We start from the raw sequence: 22,456 nt of genomic DNA, 5'->3' as shown, positions 1-22,456 counted from the left end.
CCTGGCCGTCCCTTGTTGATATAAAGCTCACGGAGCTCCACCTTGTTGGGGGGGTGCGGGGGATCCAAAAATCAACCTTTTTGATCCACAGGAGTTGGACGAGCCCCTATACCCCCCCCCTCAAACTGATGCAGGCCCAGAACTGGTGCTTCTACTGTCTGTGTTGTGTTGTAGGAAAGGAGGGGAAGGGGACTCCTTTGCTTAACAAAAGTTAAAGGTGGTTGCATTTCCAAAACTGTGCTCGCTTCCTCACCGCTGCCTTGTAGGCTCCTTAAAGAGCTCCACGGGATACATTTGAAAACCATATTCTCAAACCTTTTCAAATGGCTGAAAAGTCATTACTTGCGTTGCCCCATTTGATTCCATTATCTTTCAATAGGTTCATGATAAATTTATAATTTTGGTGAACAGGGAACATAATACACTAATTCACAAAAATCAAAACACCCTTTTCTCATTTTGGATCACAAAAAACAAAATAATCAGGGCTTTCAATCAGTTGACATGATACTTCTTACTTGAATTACATAAGGTGAGTTATTTGCAGTGCAAATTAAACAGTTAGGAATATATTATCAAAGAGGCAATGCAAGAGCTGTCTAGTTACGACGGTCTAGTTTTATGAGGGAACTCTCCAGGGTCACCAAATCTGACAGGAGGAAAGGAGCACAGACCTTTGCTGCATCGATGCACTAATCAGATTCTATGCAATTAAAGCCTAATTTATACTTTGACAGTATGACTGTGTCGCTCACAGAAAATAACTGTTATTCAACTAGTTGAAATCTATTTTTATGTTAGGCGAGTGATGCCTTCTTTTTCTTTTTTCGGTTGGTCGGTCAGTCAGTCAGTCAGTCAGTCAGTCAGTCAGTCAGTCAATCAGTCATTTTCATTAGGCCGGCTGGAGCATAGGGCAGAAATAAAGTCCCTCCACTTCTGTCTGTCTCTGGCCTTATTTTTGGACTGGCTTTAATCCTCCTTCATTTCTCTCTAACCCATACAATTAGCCTTTTAAGCCAAGCAGGTGTTTTGTATAGTTAGTGCTCGGTTATGTGCGCTGCGATTGTAAAAATAGTTTTGGAGAATATGAAACGTTCTTTATTTTTTGTGTGTGTGTGGACAGTAAGCACTGGAACAGTGTCCCCTGATTTGGTAAAATCTCAGGAGGGTAATCTAGAATCCTTGAAAGTTAATGACAGTCCATTAACACCACTGGACTAATAAATTCACTGTATACATTTATTTACACTGCCTTATACTGATTGCTATTTTACCAAATGCTGAAACAAGCATTGCAATGTTCTCTCACGATTACCCTGTGAATGTTCATTCATCTCATAGAGAGCAACACATTCACTTTCAAACAGATCAATCAACAATTATGAGACAAACAACCATTTTATAAGCTCAGATAGAAAAACCAAAGGACATTTTTCATTTGATTGCTACTTCACACAGCCTTCATGCATCAACATATTAATCAGAGGGCGAAAGGAGTATATTTGTTACAAAACGTAAAGCCACTGCTGTCAGATGATCATTTGAGAACTTTCAAAACATCAGTCCTTTTGATAGGTCTTGGGAGTTTTCATCCATCCATCTTCGTCCGCTTATCTAGTCAGGTCGCAGAGGTAGCAGTTCCAGCAGAGAATCATTGCTTTCCTGCTTTTCTATTAGCAAGGGGGATTCCGACGTGTTCGCAGGCCAGTGTGAAGATATAATCCCCTAATCTGGTCCTTGGTCTCTTCCCCACTCCAAATCTCTCACAGATGATTGTGCTTCTTACCTTATCCCTACGGGAGATGCCAGCCACCCTCCTGATTAAACCCATTCCAGCCACTTGTATCTGCGATCTTGTTCTTTCGGTCATGACCCACATTTCATGACCATAGGTGAGAGTAGTGACAAAGTTTGACCGTTAGATTGAGAGCTTTGCCTTCTTGCTCAGCTCCCTTTCCGTCAAAACGGTGCTGCGGTATAGCGAACGCTATACCGCTACTGCTGCTACTGATTCTCCTGCTGATCTCTCCCACTCTGCCCTCCCCTCACTTGTAAAGAATGCCCCAAGATACTTTAACTTCACTTGGGGGTAACTTTCCCTAACTGAGTTTTCGTCTGGTCAAATCATCTCATTGCTAACTGGCCTTTGCTGTTGGCTATCCCCTCCTGTCCGACAGGGTGCGCTGTTCCAGATAGGCTACTTTGGTCCTGCTTCGTCTGCTCTGAATAGGAGCTAGAATCGTCTGACTGTACATAGAGGGCTGTAGGCATGTGACCGTATACCCCAGAGGCCTTTCTGTTCATGTTTGCTTCGTATGCAAAGGATTGTTTTGTCTCCCATTTTGCTGTTTTAGTGCTTTCTATTGGATCGGCGTATAAACCGATCAACGCATGGGGATGGAAGTGGTCTTTTCATCATGTATTCATTTGTATTATGATATTTGCTGGTTTTGCTGGATCAAAGACAAGTCAAGTGCTACTTCTACATTGAAGTTATAAAGATGCAGAATGTCAAAATACACGCTGTTATCATTTCAGCATGCTTCATAAGTCTGGAGGAGTAACGGGACTGTTTTTCTATAACGTTATATTTTGAACACAATTGTTGCAATGCAGACAGTGCGCTACTTTTTAAAATCAGAACAAAGATTGTAAAGTCTAATCAACAATCCACTGTATTTAATGGTGTCATAAAAAGTTTTATTTTTCACCGTCTTTTTTATTATTCTATCTAATCCAAATAGTAGGAACATGACCTTGTATTATTCAGTGTACAGTCGTACTCTTATTTTGCAGGAACCCCCCCCCCCCCCCTAAAAAAAAAGAAAAAAACGATTATATCAGACGACAGTGAGACCGCCTTATTCCCAGCAACCTTTGTGTCAATGTAAAACCAGCCAAGTAGCAGAAAGCCATACCTTTTATTGGTACTGTACTTTGTAAAGTACTGTGAAGTCCAACATTATACGTCACCTATTGTTTGAAAGACTGTAGCCATCAGCAAGGAGTGCTATGGCTGCAGTACTCGAGTCTGGTCGTACAACCACATTTTGATGGTCTCGGTCTCCTCCCGGTCTCGCCTGCGATATTACCTGGTCTTGTCGCAGTCTCGGACCAGGGGAATTGGGATTTTCTTTCCGCTCATTTCTTCAAAGTTCGCTTAAGCAATCTTAAGAGATCTACTGTCAATATAAGGGTGCTATTTTGGTTTTGGTTCATTCTCAGATTTATTCTTGAATGAATTACTTGGATAAATACTATATAAACAATATTTTGCTTACAGGCTTTACAATTTCAAATTGATGTTTTTTCTAAGTACCACGTACTACATACTAGAGTGGTGTAATTTATTCACACATTCTTTTCAATACAGACCATTATATACAGTTACAGTACGCCTAATTTTCTCATCATCTGTAGCAGTAGTAAGGCACTCTTCTGTCTTATTACCAAATTATGAGCTTTTCCAAAGTCAGTGAAATATAGTTGCTGGATTACCATATGTTATTAACATTTATCTACATATTTGTATTTTAAATTATTTTGGAAAACTTCACTTGGAAAGATTAATTTGTCTCAATTAGGATGAAAAATTCTTCTGGCCGTTCTCAGTTTCTCGACTCAGACAGTGTTATAATAGCACTGATGGCAAACAAGCGGAAACAAGGAAATACTCTCATTCCTTTGACTCCCCGACTCTCTTCTGACGTTGTAACTCACACCGCTCAGGCCATCTGAATCACACTATAAACCAGCCAAACAAAACAGGGCGTATATAATGTCATCAAATATGACCAAGAAATGAATACACAAGCTATTATTGTTTATGCTAATAACTGTCCCGTCTTATTTCTGCACATGCCTACCACAAATGTATTTTGTTGCAGACTTTGATTCAATAATGTATCATGTATTGTTTTGCATAACCAAAAATTTGGGCAAAAACTATATGTGCATCCCAGTTTTGTTGTCCTTGACAAATGACATCCCATTTAAGAGATTGTAGAAAACCCTCCTCACTGAATGTTGTGTGATGAGAGGAATCGGAATCTGTTCCCGTCATGTTTTTTACTTTTTCTTTCATGTGCAGATAATGCCCCCGGCACCGCCATGTCTTCACCACTTATTAAATATGTTGAAATCTAACAACTGTCGGAAGTGTTCCACCACAAAAGGCTTTTTAAAAGGCGGCTGCGTTGTGTGTGCTTTGCAGTCGCTTCCCGTAATGGGGTTTGAATGTAAACGAAAAAAAAGTGGAGGTGCCTGGAAAAACACTTTGTCAACATACTTTATTTAGAACCCACTCAAAAGTGTTCGCAGCGATCCAGTGGTATACAGTATGCAAGCTTGCAGACTTGGTGTGTCGTTTTAATAAAGGGGCTCTTACATAATTATGTTATATTATGTTATTACTACATGTATGACTCATGTAAATTGTATCCTGGTGGATGTGAATGTTTCATACTAATAAGGGTTTTATATGAGCGCTTTTTATCAATGTAGCGCTGGTGAATATATGGTCGTATTCGAAGTTGTCATTATTACACAGTTATTTTACTTGTTAATTTTGCATAAGAGTCTGTTGAGTTGACAAGTTAAGCTTTTTACTGCTGTCAGGTCAAATTGGATGTGCAAGAGTCAGACATTGGAATCTCACCATTTACAGTCACCATATGCAGCCAAAGGGACCAGCTGTTTAGAACTGGGTTGATCTGCACCTGTCCCCACAGACGTAGACCAATCAGGGTTAACCACACTGCTCTCAGCTGTTGCTGCTACTCCACACACAGCTCACCTCACGCTGCTATATAAGCTCACTGTAGCATGTTAGCACATCATCATGGGTGCTTCCTTCACAGACTGCAAACCTAGAAACTTTGCTATCCATCGCTACTGATTGCACAAGATGCCATGCCATTATCAGACTGTCTTGTTTTTATCTGACAGCAGGGATTTGCTTGCGATCTCATAAACACAATAGAAAGAGACAGCAATATCTGTAAATGTGGCCATAATTGTCTGAATTCATTACTGAATTATTCTTTTAAACTTTAAGTATATGATTTGACCGTGTATATTTCAGTACATATCTCTTTACAATTGTGACATCATCCTTTTGTGTAAGCTATTCATACATTGTATTCATGGGGGTTGGGTTATGTCGTTTCAAAAATAATGTACAGTTGGTATTTGGGTCAAATTAAATAAAATGGTGGATTGGATAAAACCAAGGTCATCACGCTTTTTCTTTTTAATCCTACTCCAGTTGGTAAACTAAAGCTGATGGAAAATTGTATTATTTAACTAATGTGTTTTCTGCTATATTTAAATGTTATTTAAAATACATATTGTTACTGGTACAAATGAGAAAAGTTGAAAAAGATGATTTGCTTTCCTATTAAAGGCAAAGAATACAGCAGTGTGTGTGTGTGTGTGTGTGTGTGTGTGTGTGTGTGTGTGTGTGTGTGTGTGTGTGTGAGTGTGAGAGAGAGATTTCGGCTAAACCCATTTATATCGCATATTGACAAACCCTCAGCTGTACTTCAGGTTTCTTGCAATTTAGTTGAGCCACAAGCAATTGTGAAACAATTATGAGGCCATCTTGTTTACAGTATGACACTGTGTGCACAATGACTGAATTTATATCATCAAATCACAACACAAGGCCATGAAACTTCATACGGTATGAAATCTCATCAATATCTGACATATGAAGTATTCAGAGGCCAAGGTCAAGAAGCTAAATTATTGATTAACATTGTTGTACATAACTCCTGAATTATTAATTGAAGGATGAAAGTTGTCTCAAGCCATCTCTCTTCCCTGCTTTACATTTCCTAGAGAATGTGGAAAATAACAGTAAATAATCAGGACATATTTTGCATGTTATAGTCGTACACCTGTCCTTGTTAAGAATTGTAACTGTTCCTTCCTCGATTTAAAATGAACACATCTTATAACATCTTCAATGTTTTATATAAAAAAAGATTTTATTTTTACACAGTATTTCAACAATATAACATGCAAAACCATTCAATTTTAATTTTTCATTTTAGAAGGGGTTCTTCTTAGGCAGAGAGTAGTACAGAGTACGTACAGACAAACAGACAGACAGGAACAGGGCTTTACACTCAACAGATCTAAAACATGGGAAAATGTATGATTTACTGTAAATTGATGCGAGCATTACATACAAAACAAGACAATCCCCTACCCTTCTTTGCCCTCTCACTTGGAACATTGGCTTATTTTATTTTTTTAATCTAAAATGTTATCCCATGATTTTTTGTAACCCATTTTTTTCAGCCAGTGTCAATTGTCTAATTAAATCCTGGGAATCGAACCCAGGACATTCTAGCTGCGAGGGCTCAAGCGCTACCAACTGCACTATCATGCCCCCGAACATTAGCTTCTTACTTCACCATACAGGCATATGCAAAATAAAGAAAATAAATACTTATAGAAGAAATGTAAGGCTGAGAAGTAAGATAAAACAGTTAATGTTAATGAGTGAAAGAAAATAAAGAAAATAAATACTTATAGAAGAAATGTAAGGCTGAGAAGTAAGATAAAACAGTGAAAGAAAATAAATACTTATAGAAGAAATGTAAGGCTGAGAAGTAAGATAAAACAGTTAATGTTAATGAGTGAAAGAAAATAAAGAAAATAAATACTTATAGAAGAAATGTAAGGCTGAGAAGTAAGATAAAACAGTTAAAATGTTAATGAGTGAAAGAAGAGTGGTGTGCTGGGCAGGAGGGGAATACCAAATGTGAGAGTTAAAGCCCTATAAGGCAACAGGAAGTTCTCTCAGGTAATTAAGGTAAGTTACTACGGGACCATAGAAAGGCATATTTGACTTTCTAAAGGTTTGGGTATAACATCGCCTCTTTCAACCAAAGGTCTGATTTACAGTGGAATGGTGATTTCCAGCCTAGAAGGATAGTTACCTTTCATAAACATTTCATCATGGGATCTCAATTGAGCAACTGGAGTGTTGTCCTAGGGCCCCAAAGTGAATTACAATAGGTTTTAGCATGACGAACCAAAAGAGAACCCCTCCAACTGATTAACAATCATCGTTTGAACAGTTAGGGCAGGGAAATTAACAGAAAATACATCCAAACCTACAGTATATTTAGCACCAATAACGGACATAACGAGAAGTAAGGTTTTTTAAATATATATTCGTTTTCTTATACAGCTTATTTCTCACAGATTCTTTAATAATCACTCAATCATAATCAAGGCAAAGATTTGAAATAACTGCGATACCGATTTAAAGTAAAATCTCCCAGCCCTAATAACAGTACAGTACATCTATCATTAGCTGTCAAATGAAACAAGGCATTTATGCACATTAAGGATAGATTGGCAGGCCATAATAAACACGTTGTCTAGCTTTTCTTAACCACCTCTGTTCGCCTTGATCATTCTACCTCAAGGAAGAGCAGTCTTTTGGCCACGGCCTCCTCTCCAAATTTGTCCTGGAGTCGTTCGCGGACCACAATGTCGCCTGAACGCAGGAAACTGTCGTCGTAGCAAGTCCAGCGACTCCAAAAAGGTCCCAGGACAGAGGAGGGAGTCAAGAGGAGAGACCAAGCAACAGCAAGGTCTTCACTGACCTTCAGCAGAGTCTTAGATAAGCTCCTCAACTCCTGCAAGAGGGTAGGAGAGAAAAGAGAGAGAGAGAGAGAGAGAGAGAGAGAGAGAGAGAGAGTTAAAAAAATGTATATAGTACATTTCATATGAAAAGCATACTCAATGTGCTTTAAAATAAAACAGAAAATACCATTACAGATGGAAAAAACAAATACATAGAAAAGATAATTATATATAACTATGCACTTCAAACCTAGCTAAAACTTGTAAAAAATGTTTTTTTTAGCCTTTGTAGCAGACCTTTGTTCAAGTCCATAGAGTGGGACTATAGTGAGTAGTGACTGAAAGCACCATAACCTGATTTATAGTTTATTCTAAGTTTAGAGAGTTTAGATACTTTAACTTTCTGGTTTTAGTTCAAACTCTGGTAGAAGTATTCTGAACAAGCTGAGGTTTATTAACATCAGATTGTCAGTCCAGCAAAGAGTGCATTACATTTAATTATTCTACGAGAAATGAAAGCATGTTGTGATGTTATCTATTCAGACTCAGCTTTGTTGGTGTTTGTGCCAAATGAGTGACTTACAATGGAAGTCAATGAGATACTATTTTTTGGTTTCATATTTTCGAATCAAATGTGTAATGTCGCGAATTGGACTAGTTACATCATGACAAGGCAAGTCACAATCCAAACCTCAAAGTGTCTTTGCGCTTTAAGATCGGCATAAGATTGAACTAAAGCAGACCAAGAATCAAGCCTTGGGGTACTCCATATGCCTACCTTGTCTGATTCAAAGTTGCCAACTGAAACAGAAAAAGACCTTCCAGTGAGATAAGATGACAACCAGTTTATAACTATTCCTTTAAGGCCTACACAGTGTTCCAAGTCGATGAAGAAGAATGTTGTGGTCTACTGTGTAGAAGTCTACACTAAGGCCAAGAAGTACCAAAACAGAAACTTTATAAGTGTCAGTTTTAAGGTTAACCACTCCGACCAGGGCAGTTTCTGTTTTTTAACACTGCTAATGTAATGCATCTTTGAGATCTGTGGGAAAGATTCCAGTGTAGTAAGCAGGCCTGGAATTTCGTAATTTTGGGGGCAAGGCCACTTGGCCTTTGGTGTTGTCTATTTTTTGAGGGCACAAAGGCCAAATGCCAGGTCAGGAAGGCCATCAAATAAAACAAGATTTTAGTCAATTGAAAAGATTTGTTGAATTTAAGGGTTAGGGATGATAACCTAATCTGCAGTGAAATAGATAAATGAAGGTATTTACAATATGATCCATGCTCAGCCCTGCACCAATCAAAGTCACTGGATTGCTTTGGGGACTTTGGAGAGTTAAGATTTCAGAATCTCAAAAAAAAAAGAAAACACTGGTGTCTACATGACAAGAAAGAGACAGCGGTGTCTACTGTCTATATTGACCAGAAAGAGACAGAGGAGAAAGTGGTAGTCAGCTGGGGCCCACTGTGGCCTCGGGTCATGCCATTGGTTTGAGGGGCACAAGGCCAAACTGAGGAGCAACGGCGGCCATGGCCTCCCTGAATTTCCTGCCCTGGTAGTGAGGCATTAACAATAAAAAAGGACATCGTCAACCAGTCAGCCAAAAACATTTGTAATCCTCATTACATTGGGCATTGGGTCAACAAGTTGCAGAGCTTAGTCTTATACTGTACACTTATAAAGTATCCTGGGTGACCTCAGTCAACTAAGTATGTAGGGTTTAACTAGTTAAAATAAACATATCTATAATCTATCAAATAAAAACTACTCAATATTTTTTATACACAAAATATATATCTTTTATTTTTGAAATATTTCAACATCCACATGTTCATAAACATTCCCGCATGGGATCTCAATAGGCCCCTTTCTGGGCCCGCCCCTTCCGCTTCCGCCACGTGACCGGCAGACATGATGGAGTCACTCAGAATGTAAACAAACGGGCCACCCACCCTGCTAACAATGGACGCGCTGAGCCATCTCACGCTCCCCGAGAGGCAACGATATGACGACAAAATCAAATTAATCGGCGTCGATCCATACAAAATTAGCAAGAGCGAGTCTAGTGCGAACAAGGGAGGGGCGGGCGCGCAGAGGCGTTCTGTGTACTTCTATTCCGGTTCGTCCACAGAGTCAGACACAGTGTTGTGTTGACATTTTCTCCGTTAGATAACAATGCTTTCTTTTCACTTTTTTCTACTTTTATCACTTGTCAAAAGACGTTTTATTTGGATGCTTCATCTTTTTACTGTTCATTTTTTTTGTTAGTGTTGTCATCGGTTTTTATTTATAAAGGGAAACAAGATATGTATGCTACAGTCTTCACACAGCAGAGCAGACAGAGAGAGGTAAGATAACGCTATTATTATCATAAAATACAGCAATCTATCTAATAAAACGTTTGTTAAATGTGCTTAGCAGTAGTGTCTTTTAGGGTTTGGGCCGGGGTCTTTGTTTAATATTAACGCTAGCCTCATTAGCATCTTAGCTCCGTCTATAATAGGTTACATCATCAGACTGCTGGTTCTCTAAGTGGGGTCCGGGGACCCCCAGGGAGTTCCAGGGGGTCCCCAGCTGAATTATAGTTAGGAACCAAATGGACCCTAATGCCTCGTGCACACTACAGATATATAGTTGAACGTTTAGCTTGGTAATTCAATGTTATCTCTATGGAGCATCTGAGCATCTCCTGCATCTTAAAGCTGGTTTCCATTGAGATTACATTGAATTACCAAGCAAAACGTTCAACTATATATCTGTAGTGTGCACGAGGCATTAGGGGTATGTAACTGTACAACTATATATCTGTAGTGTGCACGAGGCATTAGGGGTATGTAACTGTACAACTATATATCTGTAGTGTGCACGAGGCATTGGGGGTATTTAACTGTACAAATCATTTGGTTCCATGTGTACACTCTGAGTTATGCTAACGTATGATTTTACAATATAAATTGGGGTCTCAGAGATACAAATGCTATTAAATGGGGGTCAGTAGCCTAATGGATGTCAAACTGGGGGTCCTTGAAATTAAAATGGTTGGGAATCACTGCTAGAGCCGTATAACATTTCTCTTATGGGGTCACTGGCCTAAATGGGGTCCAGTGGGAATGTGGGATAATACAAGTCAATTCTTATTACCTCTTATTAATTTGGTGATTATCAAACGAGTATATGGGGACCAAACAATCTGTACAAGTAGAGTAAAAATCCTCAATGTTAATTTCAATCTGAGTGTAGACCTGTACAGGTCCATTTGGTTAAATGTATTCTTTAATTAAATTAAAATGGAAGATTTTACTAAGTAAAAATAGTCTACAGTACATGTTATAAACAACTTTACTTTTGACTAAGTCCAGTTTCATTAACATTGTAAAATGATAGCTATAATAACAGTAAATATCTGTTCTTACCATACATAAAAATACATTTAATAATATACATAGTCTTGGGTACAATTATTTTTCTTTCAGGAACTGCGATGACATGGACCACATCAGCCGATCAGGGTTTCCGATGGCAGGATGTAGCAGCAATCAGATTTGAGAATTCAACCTCTTGAAAGAGCTCCAAGAAGGAACAACAAACTTTCTGTGGTCCTTCGTGGTGAGGGAGGTTGACGACTGTTTGGTTCAGGAAAACTCACACCCCTGTACTTTATTGGGAAGGAAACTATTGATTCTATTCACAACACACATTTGTCTTTGCCTATTCTATAGCTATGCCTACATTATTCAGAACCTTATTCAATTTGATTTACAATATGCAAACAAAATCCCCCCAAAATACAATACTCTACATTCTATTGTTTTCCTAAATAAAAGGCCAATTGCATGTGAAATGATATTGCTTGTATTGTCTGAATACATTTGAATAAAGCTGATACAAGACTACATTCTATTGTTTTCCTAAATAAAAGGCTAATTGCCTGTGAAATGATATTGCCTGTATTGTCTGAATGCATTTGAATAAAGCTGATATAATTCACAAGACGTAAACATGTCATGATTCATGTGTTTTAATCGAAAATGATGAACATGGTTAGTAGTACAGAATATTATACTTCTATGGGAATACATTAAAGCTGAAAACATATATAGCAGCATAATGAATTACAATTCTTCTTATTGATGGACATTATTGCAGACCTTGATTGCAGACTGTGATGACCTGAAAGGGTAAGAAAGAAAGTGTTATTTTTTTCCACTGAACAATTTAGTTATTTAACTTTATACTTTGTTGTGAAATATGACTTAAATGGGTCTTTAGCAGCCTATGGTTGTCAGGAAACGAGGTTGTTCATATTTTAGTTAAAAATTAAAGTTCTATAAACGAGTCTATAGGGGGGAACAAACATGATGATGACAAATTAATTTCAAGGACCCCCAGTTTGACATCCATTACTGACCCCCATTTAATAGCATTTGTATCTCTGAGACCCCAATTTATATTGTAAAATCATACGTTAGTAGAGTGTACACATATGGAACCAAATGCTTTGTACAGTTACATACCCCCAATGCCTCGTGCACTCTACAGATATATAGTTGTACAGTTATACCCCTAATGCCTCGTGCACACTACAGATATATAGTTGTACAGTTACATACCCCTAATGCCTCGTGCACACTACAGATATATAGTTGAACGTTTTGCTTGGTAATTCAATGTAATCTCAATGGAAACCAGCTTTAAGATGCAGGAGATGCTCAGATGCTCCATAGAGATAACATTGAATTACCAAGCTAAACGTTCAACTATATATCTGTAGTGTGCACGAGGCAGTCTGATGATGTAACCTATTATAGACGGAGCTAAGATGCTAATGAGGCTAGCGTTAATATTAAACAAAGACCCCGGCCCAAACCCTAAAAGACACTACTGCTAAGCACATTTAACAAACGTTTTATTAGATAGATTGCTGTATTTTATGATAATAATAGCGTTATCTTACCTCTCTCTGTCTGCTCTGCTGTGTGAAGACTGTAGCATACATATCTTGTTTCCCTTTATAAATAAAAACCGATGACAACACTAACAAAAAAAATGAACAGTAAAAAGATGAAGCATCCAAATAAAACGTCTTTTGACAAGTGATAAAAGTAGAAAAAAGTGAAAAGAAAGCATTGTTATCTAACGGAGAAAATGTCAACACAACACTGTGTCTGACTCTGTGGACGAACCGGAATAGAAGTACACAGAACGCCCCTCCCTTGTTCGCACTAGACTCGCTCTTGCTAATTTTGTATGGATCGACGCCGATTAATTTGATTTTGTCGTCATATCGTTGCCTCTCGGGGAGCGTGAGATGGCTCAGCGCGTCCATTGTTAGCAGGGTGGGTGGCCCGTTTGTTTACATTCTGAGTGACTCCATCATGTCTGCCGGTCACGTGGCGGAAGCGGAAGGGGCGGGCCCAGAAAGGGGCCTATAGAGAAACTTGACTTTGTCCTGGTGTTAATTTTAAGTTTTAGCATGGGGAACCAAGGCAGTGACCAAACCCCATCCCAAAGATTAACAATAACTGTTTGAAACTACACAACAGTACATTTTTAAGGTCTCATGACATGCTGTTTTGACAAAACATAAAAGTATCTATCAATCATGGTCCTTCAAACATGTATTAAAAGGTTTTAACTGAAAAATCCACTCCAGTGAGCCATGGCAGGTTATTTTTCTCACTGTGTTACAAGGCTTTTTCTGCTGCAATGAAAGCAAACCCATTTGCCTGTGGGCGTCACTGAGACCTTTAACATTAACAGTTAAGTAAAACAAGGTGCTTACCGGCATGCTATTTGACATTACCTGTTAAGTAAAACAATGTAATTATGCCCATTTAACATTACCTGTTAAAGGAGTAGTTACCCCAAACAATTACTTATTTTCTATCAATTAAGAAAATAAGATTCAGAACACCAATGTTCTGCTCCCAAAGAGTAGGTTACGTTTCGAGCCTCACAGCTCTTCTTCAGATAAGTTCAGACCTCCCAACCTTCAACCAGCTGTGAGGCTTGACACGTTTGTAAACGGACTCTTTGGGAGCATAAAATTGGTGTGGGAACTCTTATTTGTACACCGTTTATTAGTCCAGCACCCAGCCTATATGGCTTTAGATGTGCGTGCCTTTTTGGCTGTTTTACAGCCTCTTTGTTAACCTTATTTTCTATCAATCACACACCTCATGAAGAATTGAATTGATGGAGAATCTTTTAGTTTTTGTCACATTCCTAAGCCAATAATTTGATGACCGATGAGACTTGAAGAGTCCAACTGGCTTAGGAATGTGACAAAAACAAAAAGAATGTCCATCAATTCAATGCTTCATGGGGTGTGTGATTGATAGAAAATAAAGATTGTTTTTGGGTAAACTACTCCTTTAAAGGACAACTTATTTTTTTTACAACAAGGGTTCATATTTTAGATAGTCATTAGAGAAAAAAGATGAGTGTTAAAATGTTTTAATTTCCTTCTATCCTTCTATCGTTTTAGTGATTTTGATTTGCATGCATGCCCCCAGTTTGGGGCCATGCGTGCAAGTGGCTAAATATGTATTTTTAGACACAATAAGCCCATTCCCAATCTTTCATGGGCAGATGTGACTTATGGGGGCCGGCGTAAATAGTAACAAATAAATTGCCGGCATTGTGTCTAAAAAGACATATTTAGCCACTTTTACGCATGCGCCCCACCCACTGAAATCAAAATACTAAAATCGCTAAAACTATAGAAAGCAGTAAATTAAAACATTTTAACACTCATCTTTTCTTTTCTCTAATTACAATCTAAATATATGAACCCTTGTTGTAAAAAAACAAAGTTGTGCTTTAAGTAAAAGAAGGTACTTATGCACGTTAAGACTAGATTGGCAGGCCATTTGTCTTAACCTCCTCCATTCGTCTCCATCATTCTACCTCAAGGAAGAGCAGTCTTTTGGCCACGGCCTCCTCTCCATATTTGTCTTGGAGTCGTTCGCGGACCACAAGGTCGCCTGACCGCAGGAAATTGTCGTCTGGGCGATTCCAAAGGGGTCCCGGGACAGAGGAGGGGGTCAAAAGGAGGGACCGGGCAACCGAAAAATCTCCACTGGCCCTCAGCAGAGCCTTCGTTACACTCTGCAAGTCCTGCAAGAGGGTGAGGGTAGAGGAGAGAGAGAGTGACAGAGAGAAAGGAGAGATAAAATATGTGAAAATAATAATCTCAAAACCAGTTTCACACTGTCTATAAAGACACAATACAGAAGGTAAAAGCCAGATTGTCATAATATGAAAAAAGGCTGCTCTTACCTGATTGGTCTGCTTCATCAATGCTCTGATCCGCCGTATGTCCTCTTCCAGCTGGGGCTGAGTGAGTGAGACCACAGCGTCCTTCTTTGGTTGCTGAGGGCAGGAGGAGGTTCCTGTATCTTTATCTACAGCCGACTGAGACCGACCGTCCTGGGATTCACTGTCAAATATGAAGAGATGAGCCTTGGAGGTGGAGGTGGGAGGGTCGCTGGCCACAGCCACAGGACAGGCGGCCTCTGGGGGCTGACTCTTCTCCTGGAGGGTAGGTCCAGGTGCGGCGGGGTTAGGTCTGTCCTCTGGGGGCTGACTCTTCTCCTGGAGGGTGGGTCCAGGTGCGGCGGGGTTAGGTCTGTCCCCTTCATCCTCATTTGCACTCGCATCCGGAGTCTGGTCATCACTAGACTGGGAGACAGGAACAAAAACAACACTAAATACCAAAAACTCACAATTAGGGTTGAGTACCAAAGTCGATTTTAGTGATATCGAACGCATGACGTCGATACTACAGAGTATCTGTTCATGTAAAAACAAACAATCAATACATCGTTTTGATACTCTTGAACGCACCCATGGCTGGCCGCATGCGTAACAGTTGGGCTACTGGAAGTTTAAAGACTTTAGTACTCGTTACTGTGAAAATAGGTAGGCAAATAGGCCGACAACTGAAAATAGCTGACAATAGCCAATGATTATTATGATGATCCAACGTCTATATAAAGTCTATACTCTCCGTCTGTGACTCTGATCATCATCTCCCCCCCCCCACTTGCTGCAGGAGTAGTTCTAAGTTGCAGCAAAGCTCTCTCCATGAGGAATCCTGTCCAAAAATGTGTTTCGCACAAATCCGCCTCCTATAACAGGCCCATGCAAAAAATTGGGGGCGGAGGTTCTGCTGTTAATACGGTTCGTTAAATATTTATAAAACCCACAGACGGATCTAACCACTTTCAAACAGACGTCCCTATTTTGTTCAAATGTGTTCAAAAATACTAAATCCACCTCATAAGCTAATAGATCAGCAATGTTTGCACCACACAGTTATTATTATACAGTTGTAATGATAAAATAAGGCATTTATTTATGAAAAAAAAAAAAAAAGTTGTAAAGAAAAGCAAACAATGGGATTACATTATTCTCTGAGGATAGTTTATAGTTACAGATCATTATTATTAATATAAATGCAATATTCTTACTTAATAATCAGTATATAGAGAAATCTGTTTTACCTCAAACTCCTTTGTTAGCCTCTCAAGGATACCCAGCTTTCTCTGCTCCGTTTTCTTTCCTTGTGCCTGTTGCCCTGTCACAGAACAAAACAGAACAGCAGAGCACAATTACAGATCAACATCCTTTTCCATCTGTGGCATCAAAGAAAGACTAAAGCCTGATTTATACTTAGTTGTACAACAGTGTGCTGCGCTGGAATTAGCCGATCTACAAGGTCACAGTGCATTGCACTGTAAAACAGTGTGAGCTTGACACCAACTTACAATGGAGTATATACTAGGCAAAAACATAGCATAGCTTAGTGGGTTGAGAGGCCGTCTGGCAAATAGAAGGTAACCGGGTGGGTCACCCACTGGTCCGCCCAGTAGATAATTTTAATGTCCCTGAGTGTTAAGTCACTTAACCCCGAACACTCAGAGCGCTGACCATGGTCATGAGCAGCACATTTTGAGCAGCCATCAGCTGGGTGAAGCTGAAACAGAATTTCCCCTGTGGGATTAATAAAAGGTCTACATTATGTTTGGTGTCATTCACTCATTCACACATCAAACCTCAAGTGTGATGAATCTGCTTGATTTTGCAGTATCAACGCAAAGCAAAACCATGGGGCTGATATCTTACCTGAGGTTGAAGCTTGGCAATTATCTGACACCATCTCTTCACTCTCTCCCTCGTCTCTTCTAGGGCTGGGTTGGTCTGTGGATGTTCCATTCTGAACAGCAGGCTGGTCTGTGGATGGCTCTTTTTGGGGAGTGGAAGTGTTTTTCGGGGGAGGGAGCTTGTCTGCCGATTTAGGCTTCTTAGATGGTGGAGGCGACTCCGGGGTTTTCTGGGGAGACGGAGGAGGGAGCGATGATCTGGTCATTCTTTTAGAAGTCTGTGGGAGAGGGAGCTCTTCAATCTCAAGCTGCCTGCGTAATGATCGGCGTACAGGCTGGGCCGGTGTGGGGGAGGCCGCCTGCTTCTTCTGAGCAGTTGGGCTGCCAGGTGCAGACGGACTGTCGTCAGGTACGAGCTCCAGTTGGGGCGCGCTGCTGGTTACATCCATTTCCTCAGACCCTGACTGAGAGCTCTCAGAAGGCTGTAGAAAATTAGAAATACCTGCTTAGTTCAGTTCAGTCAGTTCCAAAACACAAACCTAGTAGCCTGTTAATTATCAAGGAAATCAAGAAGTATACATAGGTCATAGTTTTTCCATCATGGAAGCAGTGACCTGCAAGGCTCACCATTACTTGTGTACAAACTGTACAGGAGAGCAGACTACAGATGCAATTAATTTTTTATTTTATTATGATCTATTGTGTTGATCCAAGTACGGCAATTTCGCAGCCCTTAATGTTGTTAACCACTTAAACCCTGGCCTATATACTTTGTTGACCACGGTCCATTGTTGGCCGCCAAATTGTTTTCCTGTACACTAAAATGTCCTCTTCAAGAGGCCAGCATTGTGAGCTTATATTGTAGTTGTACCATTTTTGCCAAATGTTGTGGTAAATGGACTGTTCCTGTTTTGAACGTCAATCTCAGGTTGCTTAAATGCACGCACACACACACACACACACACACACACACACACACACACACACACACACACACACACACACACACACACACACACACACACACACACACACACACACACACACACACACACACACACACACACACACACACACACACACACACACACACTTGAAGAAAAACAACTCTTCTCTTTAGACCACCTGTATAGTTTCTTAAATCTGGATCATTTCATGAAGGTAGCAGTTAAAAATGTAAGTGTCAGCAAGGGTGTAGATGTTTTTGCACCTCATAAGAGTATTCAAATAGCTACATGATTTTAGGATTCTTCAATAGCCTTATTGCTTCCAATTCACTTCAACTGATTCCTCTCTCATATTAGAGGCGAATCAAATCCAATTACCTTGGCCTCTGCCTCATTTGTCCTCTTCTGTTCTGGGGATACATTTCTGGGAGCCAACATCTTCTGGTAGTGGGCTTTCATTGACTGCCAGCTGTGACCCGTCACCTTCTTCTTTCCCATTTCTTGCCACAGCTGGTTCCCTCCTATCCTATCCATGTGTTTGGCGACGTATCTTAAAATGGCCGCATCCTCCTCAGAAGTGTAGGGTAACCTGCCTTTATTTATTATTTGCCAAAGAATAACAGAAAGTTTAAAAATAATCTTAAAAAATGTGTGTAGACCTGGGACAAGTAAATGATAATTTGTCAATAAATGTGGGCAGGATTAGTTGACACACAATCTCTCGAGACAGAGTCAATGATCACAGAAAAGGGACAAGTGGGCAGTCCCTTTTCGTGACGATGGCTAGCCAGATTGGTTGACACATGACAAACTACTCACAGCTGATTTAGACTTAACTGTGTGCCAGTGTTACACACTGAAAATGGAAGATCTACCATGTTCACAACGTGTCATGACACATGAGCTTGTAGATCAGCTATTTTCAGTGAGCGACACGGAGCGCAACCAAGTATGAATCAGGCAAGAGGGTTGGGTTCATTGTTCATCAATGAGATGTTTTGATGCATTTCTTGAGTTCACTGATACAAACACGATGGGTTCTTTTCCGTTTTGCTTGCATAGGCGCTTTTGAGGCCGTGTGAGAACAATCAACAATGTATTCATGGTTGTTGTAAAAGAACTACCTCCAGAGCTATGCTTTCTGGCTTTCTGTCTGGTGGTGGGACCCTGGATTTCAGGGTTTAACCTGTAGTCCTCAACCTCCAGTTGCTCGTTCTTCTCGACACAATCCTTGATGTACTGGGTGGACACATACCTAGGCAGAGAGCAGATGGTACATTTTACAGTATAATTTATTGTTTTAGAAAATATAGAATATAAAAAATAATTGTATTTCAACAGCATCAGTGAGAGAGACGGGAATGACACACAGCAAACGGCCCAGGGGAACAGGGGAATTAGGCATTTTGCTGTTAGGATAAATTCTCAGCACAGTAAAAGTAAAATTTCAAGATGTTATTCTGCTCTCTTGGCCAGATTACTCTTGGAAAATATATTTTAATATCAATGAGAGTTAAATAAAGGATATGATGATGAAAAGCTATTAAGACAGAAACTGCTAAACTAAACTCAAACTAATTACATTATTGCCCTGGTGGTATACATAGTAATCATTTGGATTGGTACAAATTTCTTCTAAATTTGGTGTAAATAGAAAATAAAACCGTATATCTTGTATTGCTCAGAGGCATAGTAACCCACTTCACCAAGTGTCATTAAGTTCAGGTGAATTACAAGCTTCTTGGGAAAACAACAACGTATTTCGAATTATGTGCAGCATTTTGTTAATGATTAATTATACTGACTGAACAACTAATGTAAAATGTCTAACATCTAAAAAAACATTGATGCATTTCAACATTGGTGCTACAATTCACTAGCCTGGTTCAGACCCTGAATCGCTAGCCACACCCCTTTAAAATGTCGTTTTATGGAGTGAAACAAAATGTCAATTCAGGCTGAGTGTCAGGCTAACAATTCACATAAATGTAACAAACTTTGTTTTGCTCAAGGAAAGCTCTGAAGCCTGATTTATATTCAATCATATGATGGTTTTGCTTAACGAAAATAGCAGATCCACATGCTCCCTGTTCCAATGACAGATCAAGCCATGCTGAGCTTATCCCAATACCTACCGATGGGAAACATTTTGGTGCAGAGACTCAAACTCCTCAGGGTCTGCAAGCAGGATAGCTCCTGGCTCCTGGACTTTGGTCACCAGCCCTCCCCCTGCCTTGATTTGGGGCTGGAGCTGTTGCTTAGTGGGTCCTGGACGCAGGAAGAACTGCATGGGTTCACCCTCCAGTGTCATGAAAAGCACTGGGGAGATGGGAGACTGTTTGCCAGCGGTGTCCTGCCTCTTCGACATGGCTGGAACCTCTTACCTGGTGGAACCAGCATAGAGACACATTAAGCTCCTTGCTGAGAGGTTTTGTAATATCATAAATTTAAATAATTACAGTGCATTCTTCAGGGCCATATATAGTGGAGGTTCCTAGTTCCTACTGGGAGTGTGCATGCCAAGTTTCACTCTGGTTGGTCCATAGTCGCAATTTGCACCTCTTACTCTAGATATATATTTTTTAATAATTATGTTGAATCTAAAGTTGCAACATCAATCATTGACAGCCCATACATCCAAAACAGAAAAGTCCCATCTGATTGTATTAAACAATGTTCAACTCAACTCACCAAGTTAACATTGCAGCTGTACGGAAAGCTTGAATTATCCTCAATCTGCAAAGTGTTTGTTTCATAAAAATCCACCATAGACTTATGAGCTACTTTTCAAAAAAATTCCATACAGGTGATTATTTTTCCAAGGAAGCTTTCGTTTTTGCAACATCCTGCTGCCTCTTGCATTGTGACATTTCGAAACAGGTGGTACACAGGACTGTTGAGTGATTTACTGATTTCCCAAAAGCTCTTCCAAACTCCCAACAATACTTAGAAAAATAATCACCAGCACGGAAATGTATTGACAGAAAGTAACTCATAACATGTCTATGGTAGATTTTTATGAAACACTTTGCAGATAGAAAGAGGATAATTCAAGTTTCCGTTAAAGCTGCAATATTGTTGAGTTTAACGTCGTTTAATACAATCAGATATCACTTTTGTTTGGATGCATGGGTTGTCAGTGGTTTAAGTTGTAACTTGCAACTCTAGATGCAACATTATTCAATAAATGTAATAATAATCGACAGTTGCAAATTGCGGCTAGTCGGTCCACTGGGTCCAGAGGTGCCCGAGATTAGCTGCTCACAGACATGGACAGACAGGGGAGGAAACAATATCTGCCTTCCAGCCTTTCGGGAAGCCTGGCAGAGATAACATAACTAGTAAGATAACTTCACCATCATAGAATGGACTCATTGGTGAATGAATGAATGAATGGATGGATGGTGGTTTCTCTTCATGTCTTGTCTTGTGAGTGCAAAATCGAAGCCTGACTTTTACTCAAGTACTCTACTTAAGTACAATTGAGGTATTTGTACTTTTACTTGAGTATTTCCAATTTCCAATACTTTTACTCCACCTCAGAGGCAATTTTTTTTTTTTTTAATGTTTTACATTTTTTTTAAACTAGTTACTTTTAAGATTGATTATTACAAAACATACATTATACCTACTTCAACCAATACATTTCGGCCATTTGAAAATACGCATTGTGTGCTTGTAGGTCTGCTATTTTCAAATGATTTTTACACATTTGAAAACTTGTGAAACAGGACATTCTGCTTTACGCATAATGACTATGAATAGGCCTACTTCCTACTTTTGGTACTTTTACAGGAGCTATAGTCAACTCTTTCTTGAAAAACGGATGCTAAAATAAAAATAATGTTTCGAAAATATTTTATAAAAAAAATAAGCTTCATATATGTGTTTCAATAAAAAAATGACCACAAAAAGCGTAAAATAATGATAAAATAATCATTTTGGCCCTTTGTTTACATTTACAGGGCCGGTACTTTGTTTACATCCTAGTCTGTAGACTAGGATGTCAGCCCTACAATGAAAAAGTTGACTATAGCTCCTTTAAGTACATGTTGATACCAATACTTTTGCACTTTTTACTCAAGTACATTTTGAATTACGGACTTCTACTTGTAACAGAGTAGCCTATTTCTACACACATTGCAGTATTGATCTTTTACCTAAGTAAAATATGCGAGTACTTTTTCCACTACTAGCTAACTAACCGTACGTCATCCCAAACACAAGGTTGTGATTGTGAAAGCTAGATTCTAGAATCTAGAAGCTACTTGCTAATGCTAAACGAGTTGCCTCCCCCTGCATGTTCATTTGTTATTGTTTGTTCCTCTGTCGACATTCTGCTCAAAGCATTTTGGTAAACAGCATCGTGGAACCGTTCAAACTGTTATCAGATACGATACCAAACTCACCTTTTACCGCGTACAAAACTGGATTATTTGTTGTTAACGTTTTCCCGCGATAAAACACCAAAACACTGGAAAGCTGCCTTTTCCTTGGTGCGCATGCCTGTTTGTTTCTCCACCTCTTCCTTTGCGTCTCCCTCCTGCTGCGCCTTCACGACACGACGTTCACAAAGCACTACTTGTACTGTCCAGTGCTGTCACATCAGCGCCACCTGCTGGTGTTTTACCTCAGTGTTTCTTGTTGTAGTACTTCCATTCATCCATTAGATGGCGACAGAGTACAGTAAAACTATTCTAAGAACTTATAAGTGCTTCTCAAACCCCCATTTGAAAAGCTATGTCAGGGACCCCCATAAGAGATGATTTGTACAGCTCTAGCAGTGATTGCCAACC

At 39.6% G+C, this 22,456-nt stretch overlaps 1 protein-coding gene across 2 annotated transcripts; it reads right to left on the bottom strand.

The window, feature by feature from the left end:
• Nucleotides 1-6,076: 6,076 nt before the first annotated feature.
• On the bottom strand, nt 6,077-22,195 carry terf2ip (telomeric repeat binding factor 2, interacting protein). Of its 2 annotated transcripts, none has more exons than XM_080729108.1 (9): nt 22,070-22,195; nt 19,796-20,044; nt 18,785-18,915; nt 18,039-18,253; nt 16,736-17,195; nt 16,114-16,187; nt 14,888-15,289; nt 14,516-14,725; nt 6,077-7,658 (listed from the first exon to the last, which is right to left on the bottom strand). In XM_080729108.1, exons 2-9 carry the CDS (start codon nt 20,026-20,028, stop codon nt 7,431-7,433), a joined length of 1,953 nt encoding a protein of 650 aa, XP_080585234.1. In that variant the 5' UTR covers nt 20,029-20,044; nt 22,070-22,195; the 3' UTR covers nt 6,077-7,430. The 2 variants fall into 2 exon arrangements, with proteins under 2 accessions (XP_080585234.1, XP_080585235.1); XM_080729109.1 differs by having other exon boundaries at nt 19,796-20,039; nt 22,066-22,147.
• Nucleotides 22,196-22,456: the final 261 nt, after the last annotated feature.

The sequence above is a fragment of the Nannobrachium achirus genome (assembly GCF_963921795.1).
Source record: "Nannobrachium achirus genome assembly, chromosome: 6".
Taxonomy (NCBI): domain Eukaryota; kingdom Metazoa; phylum Chordata; class Actinopteri; order Myctophiformes; family Myctophidae; genus Nannobrachium; species Nannobrachium achirus.
The sequence above is the reverse complement of the archived record's forward strand: the minus strand, read 5'-3'. Positions and strand labels throughout refer to the sequence as shown.

Excerpts from the sequence above, each read along its gene's own strand:
- terf2ip (XM_080729108.1), bottom strand. The coding sequence starts at position 20,028 with ATGTCGAAGAGGCAGGACACCGCTGGCAAACAGTCTCCCATCTCCCCA. Across the intron at positions 17,196-18,038 it reads CAAATGAGGCAGAGGCCAAG|CCTTCTGAGAGCTCTCAGTC; the intron begins GTAATTGGATTT and ends AATTTTCTACAG. Across the intron at positions 14,726-14,887 it reads TGATGAAGCAGACCAATCAG|GACTTGCAGAGTGTAACGAA; the intron begins GTAAGAGCAGCC and ends ACCCTCTTGCAG.